The 20173-nt window shown below is 37.6% G+C and overlaps 1 protein-coding gene across 15 annotated transcripts in view; it reads right to left on the bottom strand.

Moving 5' to 3' along the window:
- Nucleotides 1-20173, bottom strand: part of PLCB4 (phospholipase C beta 4) — a 400050-nt gene that overhangs the window by 158185 nt on the left and 221692 nt on the right. For 10 of the 15 annotated variants that reach the window (XM_080683992.1, XM_080683985.1, XM_080683990.1 and 7 more), the window contains one exon: nt 322-420. In XM_080683992.1, coding sequence (XP_080540118.1) covers nt 322-405 — 84 coding nt within the window. In that variant the 5' untranslated portion in view covers nt 406-420. Of the gene's footprint in view, nt 1-321; nt 421-10924; nt 11006-20173 lie in introns of all 15 variants that reach the window. The other 5 variants (XM_080683987.1, XM_080683982.1, XM_080683991.1 and 2 more) reach the window with 1 other exon arrangement.

The following is a 20173-nucleotide window of genomic DNA, read 5'->3' as shown; positions in this document are numbered from 1 at the left end:
GATAATAATAGCAACAACCTTATAAGGTTGTTGTGAGGAATTAAACAATATACATAAAATGTTTTAGAAGACTGTCTGGCACACAGTGAGCTCTCAATAATTTATAGCATCATTATCATCACATCTGGCACATGGCAAGTGCTCAATAAATACAGTATCATTATCATTATTATATCTCATAACTTGCCTCTTTCCAACTATTCCAACTTATAAATCTCAAAGATGCTCTTACTGTGTCAGAGACTATTTACTCAATACTGTAATTAAAATGAAATAATTATAAGAATGTTTTGAGAGGAAAGATTAATAACCCCTCTTTACCTCTTCATATCTGTCAAAAATTGCTCCTTCTTGCATAAAGGAAGGAACTTCCTTCTGCCAGTTAAATTCATAAGGTTTGGCCATGATTATATTCAAGACCTAAAAATAAAAAAAATAATATCTCATTAGTATACAACTTTAAAAACAAGTGAAGATCAAAGGTTAATTACTTTATATTTATGTGTTTGCAAAGCTTTCCTTCATACACGTGGAATAAGTCCATATATTGTCTTTTTTCTTTCTTCTTCCCTACATCTGGCCCCAATTTCTCTTCTCTTTGTCTCCATACCTGCATAAATAATATCATTAAGAAATTACAGAGGTGCCTGGCCAGCGTGGCTCAGTGGTTGAGCATCCACCTATGAACCAGGAGGTCACAGTTCAATTCCCAGTCAGGGCACATGTCCAGGATTCGGGCTCCATGCCCAGTGGGAGGTATGCAGGAGGCAGCGTGATTTGCTCTCATCACTGATGTTTCTCTCTCTCTCTCTCTCTCTCTCTCTCTCTCTCTCTCTCTCTCTCTTTCTCTCTGAAATCAATAAAAATACATTTTAGAAAAAAAAATGCTGGAGGTAATCATTTGGGAAGCTTCCCCTCTCTCTTCAGATCATATAAAATAATAAGGTCACAATATTAGATGGCACCAGATAAGAGAAAGGAACCATACACCTGAACCTATATGTAGGAGAGGGCTTCTGCAAAGCCTACACGAGAACCTGAAGGTGCCTGCATGGGCAGGAGGAGTCCACAGGATGATGGAGTACAGAATCAGGTGGTGGCTGGAATTTTTTATTGCCCTTGGTAAAGTCTCTCTCACTTCTTCCTCACTTGGGCCACTCAGGAATCAACAGAATGTCTGCTGTCTAGAAAATATTGAGATGAATTTGAAAGAGAACCCAGGCATGGTTCAGGGTGGCTGCCTGCACCTAGAAACGCTGGGTGTTCCTTTTATCCACCTTTCTTAGCACCATGCACTGTGGTGTACATTCAATAGCTACAAGCAGGACATTTTAAATGTAAAGGTGAGCACCCACCAAGAAGCGTCAAACACTTAAGCAATTCCAAAGACATAGGACATACACACCAAACACAGTTAGTAAGAGAACTTACCCAAGGAAACAGAGTTAACAGGACAAATAGCTTTGGCTTAAGTATACTTGATATCCTCCGAGGGAGGAGAGAGTACATTCTGTTCCCAAAACATAATTAACTACAACTTTTAGAAATTTAAAAAAAGATGGTTGAATTCAAACTTTTAGTAGAGTTATAAAGAATTTTTTTAAATTTAAAGAACTGTTTAATGTAAAACATTTTAAAAAATTATAAAGAATATTAAAAATATGAATTATAAAGAGAACTCAGATGAAGTTGAGTCAAAGAATTCTGAAGAAATGCAACGCAAAAAGAAACAGGAAGCATGGCTGGAAAAATGTAGAGAAATGGAAATAGAAGGTTTAACAACCATATATTTTTTATATCTCTATCTCTATTTCTATTTCTATATATTCTTTCCTCTTTGTACCCCAGCTACCCCATACACATATAACAATCCCAAAATCCAATCATGATTAGGTCATAAAGGAAATGTCAGTATTTTTCAAAAGGCAGACATTACAATCACCATACTTATTGACCCAAACTAGGCAAACTTATAAATTAATGATAGTAAGTGCATAAAATCTGTACATATAGGAAAAAACATAAACTTATACACATACTTCCAAATAATTCTCAAATTCAGCAGACTAGTCAAAGCAACAATTATAAACTTCCTAGAAACAAATAATGGGAACATTGTATACCAAAACTTAGATATGTAGCATGAAACCAAAAAATAGTAAAAGAATGATCAGTACAAATACATTGTTTTCTGAATTATTTTTACATTTAAAAAATTGTAAGTATTGGGAAAAGGTGAGATAGAAATGGGGGCAGAGGATGATAATGAGGAAGCATACTTACAACATTCACAGTGAAATGTGGGATGTAGTTACAAAGAGGAAAAGGTGAAAACAGTAAGAGAATACTATGCATAACTTTAATAAAAATATTTGAAAACCTAAATAATGTGAAAGGTTTACAAAATTTTTTTAAAAAATGGCTCAAAAAATGAGAATACTTAAACAGACCACAGACCTAGGAATTAATTGAAAAAAAAAATATATTAGGCTCATATATTTTATAGGCAAGTTTTACCAAAACTTCAAGGAAAAGGTAAATCCTGTGTACCTACACATTTTCCAGGACATAAAAACAAGTAAAGCTAGTACCCCACTCATTCCACAAGCCCCATTATCAGATCCCAACAATGACATCTCAAGGGGGTTAATAAGAAACACACCAACCCTAGAGTTCATTATCACTTACAGAGAAAAAAATTCTAGCGAAATCATGAACAAATCTATTCCAAAGAGTTGTCAAAAGAATAATGTGAAATGCTTCAACACTGAAAAGAAATCAATGTGATTCACTACCTAAAGAGCTTAAGGAGAAAAATCTAGTGTATACATATCCTGGCACACACTACAAGGTAGGGTACACCTGAATTTGAAAGGTCTCTAACACATACCATTAAGTGAAAACAGGAAGCCACAGAATGATATGAAACATGAATAATGTGATACCATTTATTTAAAAACAAAGCTATAGAATGCTATGAACAGTTTAATACCATTTATGTAAACACAAACACACAAGAACGAACATATATATTTCTCCAGGCATATATATATACATATAAATAAATTATTTTAAAATTTGGAAAGAACTTTCCCAATTTATGACCTGCTTATTTTTGGGGAAGAAATAAGGATTGGGGCTGAAAATCAAGGTATATTTACTGTTATCTTCTGTGCTGAACATTTTTATTATGGGAATATATTCTTGCATTACATGTGCTTGTGTATATAAAAATGCAAATTTCAAAAAAGAAAAAAAGTTGAAGTCATACAGATAGGTTGATGCAAACAATTTAAAGCAGGTGAAGAATATATTAGGTCATGTTTCATGGTAGCTTTCTCACAACAGCCACCGTTGCTGTTTGAGAAGGAATTTCTCCATTACTTATTACTAACCAGGCTAAAAACTGGTGAAAGCATAAAAGACATTCTAACCAGGCCAGCTAAGATGGTAAGCAGCCCTCCATTAATCGGCACCTAAAGCCTTCCAGGTACAGCCAAGAAGATGGGCCAGAATGCAGAGAGTGGGAGAAGGGGCAAGTGCTTTTCCCCAGTCCATCATGTGAGATTGATCCATGTCTCTTGCTCTCCCATAATGACTATAACTGGGTCTCTCTTCCTATCTTTCTGTCCCTCTCAGTTTGTTTTTCTTTGTTTCCTTCCATTTCATTTCTCAGTATCTGTCTAAGAATCTCCCTCCCTCCCCGCCGACTCTCTCTCTTCACCCAAGGCAACTTAGAAACAAGCATTTAGTGCAATGATGTGCATGCATGGCTTCTATGCCATCAAGCAGATCTACAGATAAAAACAGAACTGCAAGACTCTCTCTGGCTGTCATGGATGTGTTGTTCAGAATTAAACAACTACAAGGACCCAAGTGTAAACAGATGAAAAAAGACAGACGATAGAAACAATGTGGTGGCCTCCCTGGTTGACCAGACTGTGGAGAGGAGTGGGCGAAACACCTCTCTTCTGCAGACCTTTGTGTGTTCTCACTCCTGCCAACTGTGCCTCTCAATATTTCCGTTTGGTTTTATGTTAAGGAGAATAGCAAGCAACAAGAGACTTCTGATATAAAAAAAGGTCAGATCAAAAATGAAAATGAAGAGAAAGCTTATATCAACTTGCATCATCTTTCACTGGTTTAACTATGGGTTCCCCAGGATCCTTTCAGCAAAAGAACACATCAATTCTCATTGTGTGATGTTTCTCAGACTTCACTACTATCCTTACTACTAATATAATCATCTCTACCTTGAGTACCAATTTTATTATAATGGCCTCATTATGTGACGGATTTGGTGGGGGCTAAGGGGAAAAGGAGATACTTTTGACCTTAATCTCTAAAGACACCTGCACTGGGGGCAGGTGCTATTTTTATGGCTTACCTTCTCAGAGCTTTTGGGGCTCTGAACAAGGTATGAGGCATTTTTGCTAAATGACATTAAAGTATCCTGCATTTTTCCAGCTATAAAATGGGAGCTGTTCCTTGAAGTGTCTCTGAAATACTTCTTAGGACCTGTCCTTAGGGGCAGCAGTTGGGTTATTTGATATAGATGGTACAACTATGACTTAACAGACTAGAAAAGGCTGACCCGGCCAATTGTGTTTAGCAGCAGTTTGATCCAGGTAATTGATTTTTAAATGGGAACAAATGAAGGTACATGTTGTAGCCCAACGGATTCCAGAGAAAGTTAAAGGGACAGTTATTTCTTTTAAAAAGCATAGAGGGGGGAATTGGTCACTCTATAAATATATCATTTTGCAATTATCTCAAAGTCCCACCCAATTTTGTAGCTAATTAATACAAAAACGCTATTTCTGGGCCATGCCAAAGGTTACTCTTCTCAAATTCTCTAGCTTGCCTTCTAAGGCCTCACTTACAAGATACTTCAAGGGTCAATTGCTTCCTCCACCTCCTAGAAGAACACCACCTCCCCACATACAGACCACAAGAAAGGGCCCTCCTTCTTCAGGAACACGGGAAGTAAAGGAGGATTTACACAAAGAAGGGACATGTAACTAGGCACCCTGTACAGAGCAAACACCTGGAGCTACTGGAAGGAGGCCAGTGCACTTTTCAATAGTCTTATTGTTTTTAAATTCTTATGCAACTGGAACGGATTAGCTATGGCACTGGCTGCAGAGGAAAGTCCCTGGATTGTGGAGCTTGGCAAGGAGGGGACCATAGAGGAGGGTGGGGGTGTCCTAGGAGGTCTTGTTTTACAGCATTGGCAAAACCCTCCTTCTAAAGAAGATGACAAGAAACTGAAGGAGTTAGTAGGAGGACAACAAGGGAGCTCAGGTAGGCTGTTGGGAACCAAATATGCACATCATCCATAAAGAAGGCCTTCCTGTATTCATCCATGCATCCATTCAGTTGGCATGAACCAAGGAAGAACAGCTCTTTGTCTGTTGGCCTACTGTGCCATGCACCTTTAAACCTTCTGGGTAGTCTCTAAGATTTACCACACCACCTATCCCAGATATGATGGTTCAATTTTGGCGTCAACTCTGCCTTTCTAAGCCAGCTGGATCAATCTTTGGCAAAGAATGTTATGTTTCTGGACATATGCCTTATGTTTTGGTAGAGAACTGACAGAGGGAAATCCATGAAGTCAGGTGTATTTAAGATCCTGAGTAAGATAGATTGAATGGCAGCTCCCAAAAGATATCCATATCCGGATCTCTGAGTATTACCTAATATGGCAAAAAAGAAATTTGGAGATGTGATTAAGGGCTATTATCAACAAATAAACTAATGACAAGTGCTGGTGGGGATGTGGAGAAAAAGGAACCCTTGTGCACTGCTAGTGGGAATGCAGACTGGTGCAGCCACTGTGGAGAACAGTATGGAGTTTCCTCAAAAAACTAAAAATGGAACTCCCATTTGACCCAGTGATCCCACTTCTAGGAATATATCCTAAGAAACTAGAAACACCAATCAGAAAGAATATATGCACCCCAATGCTCATAGCAGCACAATTTACAATAGCTAAGATTTGGAAACAGCCTAAGTGCTTATCAGCAGATGAGTGGATTAAAAAACTGTGGTACATCTACACAATGGAATACTACGCTGCTGTAAAAAGGAAGGAACTCCTACCATTTGCAACAGCATGGATGGACCTGGAGAGCATTATGCTAAGCGAAATAAGTCAGTTGGAGAAAGATAGATATCACATAATCTCATTCATTTGTGGAATATAAGGAACAACATAAACTGATAAACAAAAACAGATCCAGAGACAGAGAAGCATTGATCAGATGGTCAAACCTCAGAGGGAAGGCAGGGGCTGGTGGGGATAAGGGGAAGAGATCAACCAAAGGACTTGTATACATGCATATAAGCATAACCAATGGATACAAACACCAGAGGGGTGAGGGCATAAGCAGGGTTAGGGGGGTGGGGGGACAATAGGGGGATAAGTACACTTATGTAATATCTTAATCAATAAAGAAAATTTTTTAAAAAAGAGTTTTGAGATGCGGAGGTTATCTTGGATCATCCTCATGGGCCCTAAATGCAATCACATGTGTCCTTTAAAAAGGGAGACAGATGGTGATTGGACACAGACAGAAGTAGAATAGGCAATGTGGCCACTAAGGAAAGATTGGAGTGATGTGGCCACCAGAAGTTGGAAGAAGCAAAGACTGGATTCTTCCATCCAGCCTGGAGGGAGCATGGCCCTGCAGACACCTTGATTTCAGAGTTTTGGTCTCTAGAACTGGGAGCAAATACAGTTCTGTTGTTTTCAGCCACTATTTTTTTATAGCTGCCCAAAGAAATGAAGTCATTGGGCCTATTGAAGCTGGACATCTTCCTAAAAGGCCCAGCAAATTACCATATCAATCTGAAAAAGTGCAGGCACAGCATTGAAGGGATGGGCATCCATACATTTTTTTTCAATTGAATCAAAGAAACACAGAAAGAAAGGTACAGAATAGAATGTCATCTAGAAATGAATTCTGATAATTCCTGTCCTTCTATTCCAAAGCCCCTCTGAAGAGTAAAGATATTTCTACAGTATATCATTCCCCAGGATCCAGATGTCTTTTAACAGTTTTGTCCCTCAGCAATGAATACAAACTTTAAATAAACTTTGCAGCTTCCCCAAATCAACAAAGGTATTCTCCACTTTCTGTTTCTATTTGTGAAGAAATGAGTTTGTTTACAAAAGCATTTGCTTCCACTTGATAACATATAACACTTAAGTACTAGGTTTATAAATTTTCTTAAGAGTATCTTTTATCTTTTACTTTCAACCTCATGACAAAAACAGTTGCATAAAGAATGAATCCTTTCCCTATCCAACCATACAAATCCCATTAAACCAAATAACCCAGGACCTCATATGACCCCACGATGAGAACAACCAAGGTTGTTTTTCAGAACAGTGTTGAAATAAAAATTTCCACTGACGAAAAGTCAATTAGTTGACTCTATCAAGCAGATTTCAATGTCTTGCTCTTCAATCTTTAAATAAGATATCCTTATATTTCTAAAAACAGATGGACAGCTAGATCAGATCATCCAGAACTTTTACATAAATGGCTTTACCTCAAAAAAATCTAATTTGACACTGATCTATTGCACCATTAATGACAGTTTTTCCCATTTGCTAAAAATACCTGCATTTTCATCAAGCTATTAAGTAACCTTTTCAAAAAATATATAAAAGGTTCAAGATGAAGAAAATGATAATAGGCAATGCTACTAAGGGTGGGGCAAGGGCATTTTTGCATATTTTGGTAGAAGATAATTTTGTAATGCATTCCCATAGCCTTGAAATGTTCACACTTTTTGATCTAGTTATTTCTACTGGCAGGATTTATCCTAAATAACTGCATAGAAAATCTATGCAGTACAAAGATACTTACTGTTATGCTATTTATAGTAGAAAAAATATTGTCCTAATATGAGCATCATTAAGGAATTGATTAAATATGCTACAATATTTAAATATTCTGTGCCCATTAAAAATAATGCTTTCAATGAATAGTTATTTGCTGAACAACATCAAATTTAGAAGTGTTTCTAAAAATATTCACAACTCTTGTGAAGCAAATGCTCTGAACATATTATTAAGCAAGTAAAAAAATAATATGCAAGAATGATCCAATTTTTTCTGTTATATACACATTTCTTATACACAATGCATGCACACATACACCAAAACATTTCTTAACAGGGGGAAAAGACTAGCAAAACATATACCAAAACATAAGCAGTAGTTATATCTCACTAAGAGAATTTTAGGTGATTTTTATTTCCTTTAATACTTTCTGTATTTTAAAAGATTCATAGTGAGTTTAATTTTTATATTCTAGAAAAATTTATCTAAAGTAAAGAGATGACATTAAAATCTTACTTTATTTTTTTCCACATAAATCAATTTTTAAATAATGTCCATATTTTCCACCACAATTTCTGGCAAGAATAAACAGCAGGAAGAGACTAATAAAACTGTAAATCATTCCCCTTTTCCTTTCAAGATTTAAAATCTTGACTGTACATTGGAAGCCTTCACACATACCAATTATGACTGATTAGGAGTTACTTCATAACACTGACTGGAATTTTGGTATTAATTCTGAAACCTTTCCTATACTTAAATTTGGGAATAAACAGATTTAGGTGGTGTGGAAGTTAGTTTTTTATGAGTTCTGAATTACAAAAATACCTAAGGCCTTTGCCATGACAAATCTATTAAATGTATCCTAAATGTACAATAAGTATATTGATTTATCAATACAGCACCTCCTGACTTAAAATAATTTCCTGGCAATATTAAAAAACATAAACTGAATAGGAATAGCATGAAAACAGCAAACATCTCATCTTTGTCTCTCTCCATCTCAACAGTCATCATAATTAGGAGGCAAATGTAACTTAAAAGTACAAAATTACAAAATAGATGAGTGAAATCATTAACGTGAATTGACTTTATTAGAATCTGATGAGGTATGCAGTTTCCCAAGAAAAGAACTGATTTGTTTCAAAAGATTGTTCAGATGTTGGTTGTTTGTTTCCACAACTGCCTTGGGAATGGCACCTAAGTTGATAGCCAGCTCTCCAACATCCTCTTGAACACATCAAATGGCTGACAGGCTAACATTGTATTAAAAGTAGTTGTTGATGGCCCTGGCTGGGTGGCTCAGTTTGTTGGAACATCCTCCCACACACCAAAAGGTCACGGGTTTGATTCCCAGTCAGGGCATATACCTAAGTTGTGGATTTGATCTTTGGACAGGGCTCTTATAGGAGGCAACCCATCTCTCTCTCTCTCTCTCTCTCTCTCTCTCTCAAATCAATAAACATATCCTCAGGTGAGGTTAAAAAAAATAGTTGTCTGTGATTGGGGTTTTCTGACCTGATAATGCCTCCCAGAGACCCAGGTTTAGGGAGCCACAGCAGTGGACAGAGGTTGAGAGCAACAGGGGCCTGTTTCCCTCCACATGAGGCCTTTTGAGGTGTCTTTCTTATTCCTAAAAGTTTAATAAGTCCCTGGCTTAATAGTATTTTGATCTTTCAAAAATAGAAAATACATTTGCATATTAATGACTTTTAGAGTAGTGAATGAATGCTAAAAAGAAATTTGTGTGTGATTGAATGCAAGATAAATCAACGTTTAGAATATGAAAACATATAGTGTGTATATAGTAGAAACCTGGAGAAATATATAATTTAATTGGGCTTTTCTCTGGTTTCATGTAATAACAAACCTTTTTTTAGTAAGCTTTTTTTTTTTTACTTATTATAAAATACTGCAAAGTAATGGATCTTATTTCCTTTGTCTCTGAAAGAAAGCACTTGTTTTCACTGACAAAGGGGCACACCAAACAGCAGAAGGTATTTTATTACTACTGAGTATCTTACCTAATAATAGACAAACATGTAAATTGACTGTACCTCAGCTACGCCACCAGCCAATCAGGAGTGATATGCAAATTAACCCAACGAAGATGGTGGTTAATTTGCATACACAGGCACCTAGTGACTGGGGCGGGATGCTTGCATCGTTGCCATGGTGACGATGCAGGCGTTCTGCCCCACCACCAGTCTCTCAGGGCCTCTGGGCAGCGGGGGAAGGCAGGGCTGGAGCGGAAAGAGGCGGTTCTAGGGCCTGAGCGGAAAGGGGCTGGGCCAGAGTGGAAAGGCGGTGCCGGCAGCCAGGGAAAGGAAAGCCCATTCTTAGCAGGAATCTTCGTGCATCGGGCTTCTAGTATAAGATAACCAGTTAACTTCAACAGCCCTGAGAAATACAACAGTCCGGGAAAATAAGACAATTAGGCAAACCTGGAATACTTATCTACAAAGGAGTGAATTTTTTTTTCTTTCTAGCAAAAGTAGAAGAATTTGCCACTGTTTTCAGACCAGAACTAACAGAATATATGGGGATGTGTACAGTTTACCATAAACAGAAACAATTCTCCCTGAGTAGTAGGCATTAGCCCTACACAATAAGGTTTGGAAGAGTTCAATCCTTCTCACTCCCACAATAGGGTTCTGATAAGGTCTGGGGAAATAGAAAACAGAATGGCAATGGGACATATTAAGTTCGTACTGTTTTCAGTGGAGCTCATAAATAGATTATACAAATAACTGTCTCTCTTGGACACTGTTTCATGGTGTTTTTAATCGTGTAGCTAAGATAGAAGTCTGTGGCTTTGTTGCTGGAGAGCCCAGGGGTTCCAGGGTGGGGACTATTAGAATGGGGTTTGCTTCTTTACTGGCACACCCTTTAAACTATTGAGGGTAAAATCTGGATAGCCAATGTGGGGACCCAAGCCAGGAACACAGGGGAAAGACCAGAGAAAATTTAGGCCCCATGGACATGATCAAAGGTTCTCAAAGTGTGGTATCCAGACAGCAAACATCATCTGGAAAATTATTAAAAATGCAAAAAAATCTCAGACCTTACCTAGATCTTTGAATCAGAAAATCTGGGGTGGGGCCCAGAGACCTATGGTATATCCAGCTGGCCAGGTGATTCTGATGTCAGCTAAAGTTTGGGGAAAAAAAATTCCTTAGATCAAGTCTTCATTAAAAGGAAAAAGGCAAAACAACACAAAACAAAAAGAAGAAGGAAAAAGGGTCTTTTGATCTTCAACTATAGGCCAGGCCAGTTCACCAGGGAAAGGGAATTGCTAGTTATTTGGGACTAAACCTCAGGTAAGTAATAAAGACAGTGCATTTGTCTAGAACTAGCAATTCTCTCAGGGAGGCCTTGGAAAATCAAGGATATGGAGATTCTGGGTCCTGGAACTTGCTTTCCAACCAAGACTAAGAGTAGACATTGAGGATGTAAAGCAAATAGGTAATTTCCTTAACCATTTCTTTCAAGCCCTATCCTTAAGGGTTAAATCTAAAGAAACCAGGTAAGGGTGACAGGCAACTTGAAGAAAGTAAACAAAGGGTGACATAACCAAACACTCAGTAAACACAACATCTATTTAATCTACAATGTGGACATTGCAGTCACCTAACAAGTAACTTTAAGCACTTCCTTCTTTTGAACCAGACCTTTATGGTCCCTCATAACTAACTATAAGCGATGGGTGCTAATATTTCTCCTAAGAACTCAGAAGAGATTGGGTAAATAAAGATCAACAAACTTAGTCTTTAAGCAGCTGCCATTTACAAAAGGGCCACGGAAAAAGATCATGTTAAAAAACGAAGGTTCTAGAAGAAACATGCCCTTGGCTACACTGAAAAGCAGCAGCAGCTCAAAAGGCACTCAAAAAATATGACTTCCATTTACATTCTACTCTCTGGATTTGTCATCAGACTTGACTCATTGCTCCAAATAACACTGAGCATTTTGCATATTTCTCTTTCCTTCTTATTCCTGAACCTCTTTTTTAAATGTGGTTAGTTCTGGTTATCCTGTGGGTATAAGCAAGAGAAACTGGGTAGATACCACTCCTGTGTTTTCACTGGAGCATCCTGTACTTCCTCATTGTAGAACCCACCATTCTACATTGTAAACAGTTGCTTATCTGTATCTTTACTACAGGAGGAACTCTGAGAAGGCCAGCCTCCTTGGTTATTATAGGGTCTATGATACAGTGGGCACTCAGTAAACAATGAATGAATGATAGCATGAATGAATGTACGAGTGAATGAATGAATGAATATTTTATTGTATGGAGGAGCTCTCAACCAAGCCTAAAACAACCAAGACAGAGGACAATAAACTCTTCAACAGTTACCCAAATGCACATGTGGGTAGCATTTTTTGTGTGTACCGCTCTCCCCTCCAGGATGTTGAAAGCTGTTCCCTGCTCAGACCCTGCTGCCTGCCTCCTGGTGCCTGGCTGGAACCCAGTCTATAAAACAAGTTTCCACTCTTCACTGGGTTCTGCAGCCCAGTGGGGCCTATGAGTAACTTCTTGGCTGTACATCGCACTCCGCTCTGCTATGCTCAGCCTTTAGCTCAGACCTCTGACAACTGATTCAGAACTGCGAAGATTGGTACCTGGGTCCTGAGTTGGGGCCACACTCTAGACACGGGGTGTGTGGTTTTTATATCCACAGAGATGGCCTATTTTTTAAATACATTTTTATTGATTTTTGAGAGAAGAAGAGAGAAGGGGAAAGCGATAGAAACAACAATGATGAGAGAGAATCACTGATCAGCTGCCTCCTGTATGCCCCACGCTGGGGACTGAGCCCGAAACCCTGGCATGTGCCCTGACCTGGAATTGAACCATAACCTCCTGGTTCATGGGTCAATGCTTAACCACTGAGTCACACCAGCAGGGTGAGATGGTCTCTTTAAAGAAGACTCCCTGGGCTATTCATAAGGTCCTCCTCTTTTACATGCCCAGTCTCCCATACTTTGCCCTTCCTTTGCCCTTGGACTGGCTCTCCCACAATTATCAGGCAAAATATCATCAACACGAATCGTAAATGTCAAGAGAGAATGTTCTCTTTAGAGGTCTGATTTTGCCTTAATTATATTAATATTTCAAAGGGAAGATTTTTATTTTATCTTTGCTTGAATAATCTATCTGATGTTGCCTCAGGCATGTGTATGGAATAAGTCTGAGAAATGCAAGATGTGACTTCAGAAAACAGGGCAACTGCTTTGGAGTAGGAGCAGGCACAAATTCAAGGGCTTGAAGAATTCTCTATTTTAAAAACTACTTTCTTATTAAAATAAACATACATAGACAATGGGCTCTTAAATTTAATCAAGATTCCTGATATTTAAACATTCTCCAAGCAATTTTATAAACAGGTCTCTGCTATTATTATACAGGAGTCACAAGATGAGGATAAAGTGTAAGACCATGCATGGATACTGGAACTGAGTTCAAACCTTAAAAGGAGAAAATATTTTTTTTTTTTTTTTTTTTTTTAGAATTTGAGCTAAGAGGTATCCAAAGTTAACAGCTTTTATATGTTCACACACACAAGGGTACCATATGACCGATAATAACCTGTGGTCAAAGAGATGTAGCTTAACTAAACCTCAAATCTCACACATGTTCAATTACCTCTTCACCTCTATGTTCAAAATGTTTCACCTCTACTCTTCAAAAGCTTAAAGAAAGGAAAGAAATTGAACTAATAGAGATAGTGAGAAAAAAATTACATGGAATTTAAGGTTTTAGGAGGTTGATCTTATTTTTTACTAGAGGCCCAATGCATGAAATTCAGCCCTTGCAGCCCTGGCTTTGTCTGGAAGGTCATACTTCTGTCTGGTATAGTTAGCATATTATGCTTTTATTATTATAGATATTCATGCAAATTCTTTTTTTGTTTGTTTTTTTTTCTAAATATATTTTTATTGAATTTATTGGGGTTACATTGGTTAATAAAATTATATAGGTTTCAAGTGTACAGTTCTACAATACATTATCTGTATATTGTATTGTGGTTCGAGCAAATTCTTTTAAAAAAATCCCCAATCCTTTTTCCTGGCTTTTTTTTATTATGCAAAACAATACAATTAGTCTGAAAAAAAAAGAAGCAAAATCCTTCATCTCGATTCATTTATAAAATAAGTTTTAACTTGCCAGTTTTTTTGTTTTATTTTTCCAGGTGCGGCATCATATAATTAACTGTTATTTCCAATGAGGCAGAAAACTTCCTGCGTGCATTGGTTTATGTAAATGTGAGCGCACAAAAAAACTAGGTGTACATATTAGAATATGTGTTGTCTTTGGCTCTGTCAGATACACCAGCAGGAGACTGAACATTTCATCTGTTTCACCATCATCCCCCTAAGAAATACTATCACCAATGTTCATACAATTTGAAATAGGTCTCCTAATGTGACATTAGAAAATTGAATTCGAATGATCCAAATTTTATGGTTCTATAAGTAATTTGGCCACACCTTAAAAAATGGGTCTGACTTTAATTATATATTACATCTGTTCCACAATTAATATTAAATTAATATGACCTGTACAGCCTGCTGGAATGGAAACAGCAGGGCAATCAGAGATGGATGACCTGGATTCTAGTCCCAGCTCTGTTCCAACTACTTGTGTGACCTTCAGGAAGCCCCTTAAGCTCTTGGAGGCTTAGTTTCCTTGTCTGTGAAAACTGGAGGTTGGAACAGTCATTTTTCTAATCCCTTCCAGCTCCGATCAGTTTGATTAAACATTATTTGAGCTCCAAATAAACATAGATGTTATTTAAGAACCATATGTATCCTTCCTGAAATGTGTTTTACCTCCTAAAATGAAATCCACCTTCAGAGGGCTCTAAGTAAGATGAAAAACAATGCAGTACTATTGTGCATTGAAGAGCAAATGACAGGGTAATGACACAGTGACATTTCTAGGACAGCTCTCCAGCATCAAAGCAGACTTTCAAGATGCCAAACGCTTGCCCAATTCTGGTAAGGTCAACAGCCTTCAAATAATTGTTCCTTTCATACAATGTGTGCATTTACTGGATTATTTTAAAATGTGTTTGCTTCTATAGACACTGAAAAACATCCCTCACTAATAAGGCCCAGAGGCAATGGGAAGGATATCAGAGGTCAGAGAAGTCGGATGTGAAGTGGTTCCCAAGAGTGCCAGTCAGATTTTACTTTAGCAAATGTCTCTAACTTTTAATTCAAGCTAGATCATAAGGGTGGGAAAAAGAGCAAAACGGAATTTCTTGAACTAAGTTCCCCAGTCCTTTGTTAAATGAGCCTTTGGTTCCCTCAAGTGCTGACACTAATAAGCAAAGTTACTGAAAATTGTTTCGGGTCCTTGCATCTGCAATCAATTATTTTGTTTCTTAAGGGGTAAAGTCTGACTCATGCTAGAATGCTACAAGATTGCAGGCAAGTTTCAAAGACACCAGAGAGAAGTCAACAGCCTGACCTGGAGACTAGCAGGATGACATTCTCATTAGGCGAGAGAAGCAGGACTTCCTGCGGTAACGAAAAATAAGTGGTTGCTATCACCACTCAGCAGTACTAAATGCAGATGTTCGGGGCTATTTACCATTGAGCCACCAAGCTTCCCACAGCTCTCACAATAACAACACCCAACCTCTATGTAATGGCTTACATTTTCCCAAGTATTTTCACACATAAGTTACAAATCATACTCCAGGTACAAAATGTGAAACGCAGACTCTCAAATTATGGTAGAACTAGAACTTAAGCCTTTTGATTTTAAATTCTCACAGTGTGACCTAGGTTCTCATGATGGAAGTTCCTTAAATTCGGTAAAAGACTTTGAAGATATGGCCTCTCACCAAGATGAGGGAAAGTTGTCTTTTCCTGGGATTGTCTTGAAGCCGCTTTAAAGAGAGGGAGTTAAACCAAAAATAAGGATTGTCTCCATAAAGGAGGTGCCTCTATTACTATCACTATCTAAGTGCCTACTTTAACTCACCTGAGGACAGACATCCTTGTTCCCTCAGCTTCAAAATCAGAAAATGTTTTATATTATTCAAAAGAAAAATGAATTCAAGGTTTATTTCTTTCTTTAAAATGCTATCCTAAAAGAAATTTCCTGTTAAGAAGAGCACTGTGTCTTTCATTTTTAGCTTTGTTTTTTAAAGTATTCTCAATGTGATAGAGGAAACTTAGTTTTATCAAAACATCAGGATGTAGCCAATTGGTCCAGGACATTAGTTGGCCCACCATGCTATTTTGGAACATCTGTGGTGGTCATCTGAACATAATTAATGTGGTTGCCTATATTGAACTCTGATAAAATCACAAGTGTGAGTAAGCCATTATATATGTTTTTATTTTTGTTCTTCCCTAATTGAAACTAATCCCCAAGGTAAAATGGGAAAGAAAATAGGATTCAATTATAATCACTGCTTGAATGGTAAGTTAAATTGGGGTTTGTGAACAAAACATCTCAAAGTTTTACAGAGAGAAAGGCTTATAATTAAGGTATATTTTGACCACCTATGTCATACCATCCCATGGGCCAATTGTCTTTAAATGACAAAAGCCAGCTTTGCTCAATAGTACCATTTCTTAACTATTGACTCACTGCTAATGTCTTAAAATATGGAATCTACCTCAAATATTGTGTCCAAAATGATTTTTTGAGTAGCTGGACCTTTTAGTCTTCACACTCAATGTTCTTTTCTTATTCCTGATCTTCCCTAACCTCTTTAGAGTTTAACTCCTACCTTCACCCTATATCTACTGATCCTCTTCCACATGTGTCTGCTTCTCCCCTTTTGTTATCCATCCTTTTTGTTCTTGGCAGTCTCTTAGTGTGGCAATCCTGTGGTAGCACCACATTCTCTCTTCTGCAGAGCCCCACTCCTCACCTCCACCACTCCTTCTAGCACTTCAGATGTCCGAATACGCCCTGACCTGAGCTCACATATACAAAATGACTGCCTGGAAGAATGGGTCAAAGTACTGAGATTCATGTCAAAGTGATGAAGACAAAGATTCTCACAGAGGTTAAAAAAAAAACCAAAAAACAGAAAACTAGAGGACAACCACCCTTGCTTTTTATATGAAAAACATTTGAACTTCTAGTGAACTCCAACCATCATGAGCTAATGGTGAAGTAGTGGTTATTTAAACCTTAACCAACTTAAGCAACTTAATGCAGTCTTGGGGAGGGCATCTATCAAGGGATTTAACCATCTCAGCAAAGTAGTTTAGATCCCATCATTGCTTTAAAATATTTTGTGCACCTCTGTGACACAATTTTAAGAAGCAATAGAAAGCTGGTAAAGGAAGTAACATCACTTAAGCAACATTGAATAAAAGAAGTTTCCTAGGATTTCAGAGTCAATCTGAGCTCTTCCTGTAACTGGGTGGGAACGGAGGCCAAGAACTGGTGAACTGGGCACAGTTCACAATCCCATTGGTGGAGCTGTAACAGAACCATAACCTTGAACTACCTGTCCAACACCCATCCCATCTCCATTCTAACTCATGGCATGCATTGAACATCACTCACATAGAAGAAATGATACAGATATTCTGTGTTCATTTGGAGGAAAAACCATGCAAGAAAAATTAGTGGTCTTTGGAGTATAGCTTTTAAATCAACACAAACAAAACAATAACTTATTTTACAATGAAAATTATAATTTTTAAATTTCAGAGCCAATGCTTCCAGTCACTTAAGGATGTAGATGGTCTATTCTTAGAGGTTATAAAGGCATTGTTGCCCTGGATGAGATGGTATAGTAAATGCTTTTCTAATGTCTTTTCAGAAAATAAAGCTGGGTTAGTCCATCTCTAGGGAGGACCTAACAGCCTCTTTCCAAAATCTTCTTACCCAAAGAAGTGTAAATACTCTTTCAAGTTTAAGTATGCAGTGACATAGGTTTTGATATTTATTTGGTATAAGATTATTGATTAAAATTCAATTGATAGTTATATGTAGAGTGATTGATTGCTTGGGGAATGCTTACCCAATTTTGCCTTGGCAAATAGTCTTGGGGCTAATAAAAAGCATAACTTTCTACTCCTTAAACAGACTTCATCTTGTCTTTGATTCGTGTACTTGAAAGAGATAAGCTAGCAAGGAGACCACAAGAGGCAGTTTAGAAAATAATGATGCACACTGACTACACTTAAGACTTTTTTCCACCCTAAACTAGAATCTACAAAAAATATTATGAAGTCTATTTTTATGGGCTTCAGAGTTTGGGCATTTGGGGTCATCTATATGCCACGCTCTGGGAACCAAAGAATTTCAGTTTCAGGTTACCAGCCAACATTTTAATTTGGGGAAGTTAAAGTCTGTTTGTCAAACATTCATCACTTTAATTTTATAAACTAGATATGCTATCCTCGTTCAGCAGCTGTCATAAACCATTGCATACCACTTTGCCAATAAACAGCTGCGATGTGCCACCCACAAATGGCATTTTTAATATTAAATACTTGAAACTTATGGATGAAACTTCCTATACTAACTTCTTTTAACAGCATGGAGACTAGTTATCAAGACAGTAGGCACCTCAGCAGCAGTTAAATGACACTGTGCAAAGGGAAAACATGTTTTGAAAACTGTGTCTGTTCTTTAGTTTAAGTTATGGAAATTACTGTTGTTTGGCTTAAGGGAAAGAAAAACACCAGAGATCTGGAGAAATGAGAGATAAGATAAAACTATGAAATACAGATAAATCACACATTCTTTCATTCAAGAAAGTTCCCATCACGTCTGCAGTTTATATCTCAAAGTAATGTTATTAAGGTTTTATGGAAAGGTCACGGTTGCATTTCTGTAATATTAAAATCTATCTTAGCATATAGAAATCCCCCATGAGCCTGAAATATTAGTTCAAGACTAAGTTTATTAAGGTTTTGGCAAGACTCAATATTAACTTTCTCCAAACACTACAACCGTTTTCAAATCAGATAAGCAGTGGGATATAAAACTGTGGCTCATAAAAATACAATCAGGAAAATGGCATCATTGCATATTCGTTCTTAGAGATTAACTTTAAATATATTTTAAAATTGTGAGGCAACTTATCAAAACGATTCATTCTGTGGGCCCTTTCATTTCACAACGGAATCAGACAGAAACATGGTTAGGGTCTGTGTAGCCTGTATGGAAGTAAATTGATATTTTGAAGACAATTTCCAGTTCAAGTGCCAACGACAACTTTAGGTATCTCCACAATCCCTTCTGTCTCCTAATTCCTTCATCTATGATTTGAGTGATGAATAAGCAGAAAAAAGTATGGTATGTCTGTACCTGACTCACCTATCTTAAATTTTCTAACGCACGTATTCCAGGAAAAGTGTAAAGTTTACCTGATATAATCAGGTAGCAGAAACCTGTTATTTTGCAGAGTGTGACATGACTGCCATGTTTGTTTGTTTTTTAAATTAAATCTTCACTAGGAAAAAACATGTTGGAAAACTATGGTGCTCCCTGGTGGATGAAAAGCACAACTTGAAGTTTATAGGGCACCCACAGTCTCACCACACCCCCATAAATAGAGTCATTCTTTCACTCACAGACTAGAGACCTAGCAAGAGATGGAAGACGTGTCTCTGCCCACAGCCCTGTGTCCAGCAAGATGCCATGGTAATCTTCCTAGTGGTATGACCACGTAGATCCCAGGAGATGGAAAGTCTACACTCAGATGCTGATGGATCCTGAAAATTACCTCCCACTGGACTTGGGCCCTCTTTCCCTTATTCAGTTCTCTGAAGTTTTTAATAATTGATTAGGATTTTCTCTCCATTATTTCATGACTCATGATGACCTCCTTGGCATGGTCTTAAAAACTTTAACTCCCACTCAATTTTGTGGTTGTGTTTTACCCTAGATGTAGTGCCTCAAGGTACATTCCTAGTTCTCTGCAAAATAGTATATTACATCCCAAAGCCTAAGGAACTGGCATTTCCTCTGGGACTCAGTGGAGTAAAATGCTGGTTCTCAACTATTCTTAGGTAATGAACACAAAGGCTTTAAGCCTCAGAGTTGGATGCTAAGAATGCAAAACCAGAAGCTAAGTCTTCCCTAATCATCACCTCCCAAATTTAACTCAGTCTCCCCCACCAGAGCCATAGCAATCTCCTCACATGACAGACAAGGATTCATTTCTCTCACAAAGTGGAAAGGTTCTTGGGTAGGGGCATACCCCAATGCATTTATAGGCTAATTATATGCTTACCCTATTTGATGACTGATAAGCCCAACTGTAGGCATCTTTACCAAAAAAAAACAAAAAAACAAAAAAAACAAACAAACAAACCACACAC

The sequence above is a fragment of the Plecotus auritus genome (genome assembly GCF_963455305.1).
Source record: "Plecotus auritus genome assembly, chromosome: 8".
Classification (NCBI taxonomy): Eukaryota; Metazoa; Chordata; class Mammalia; order Chiroptera; family Vespertilionidae; genus Plecotus; species Plecotus auritus.
The sequence above is the reverse complement of the archived record's forward strand: the minus strand, read 5'-3'. Positions and strand labels throughout refer to the sequence as shown.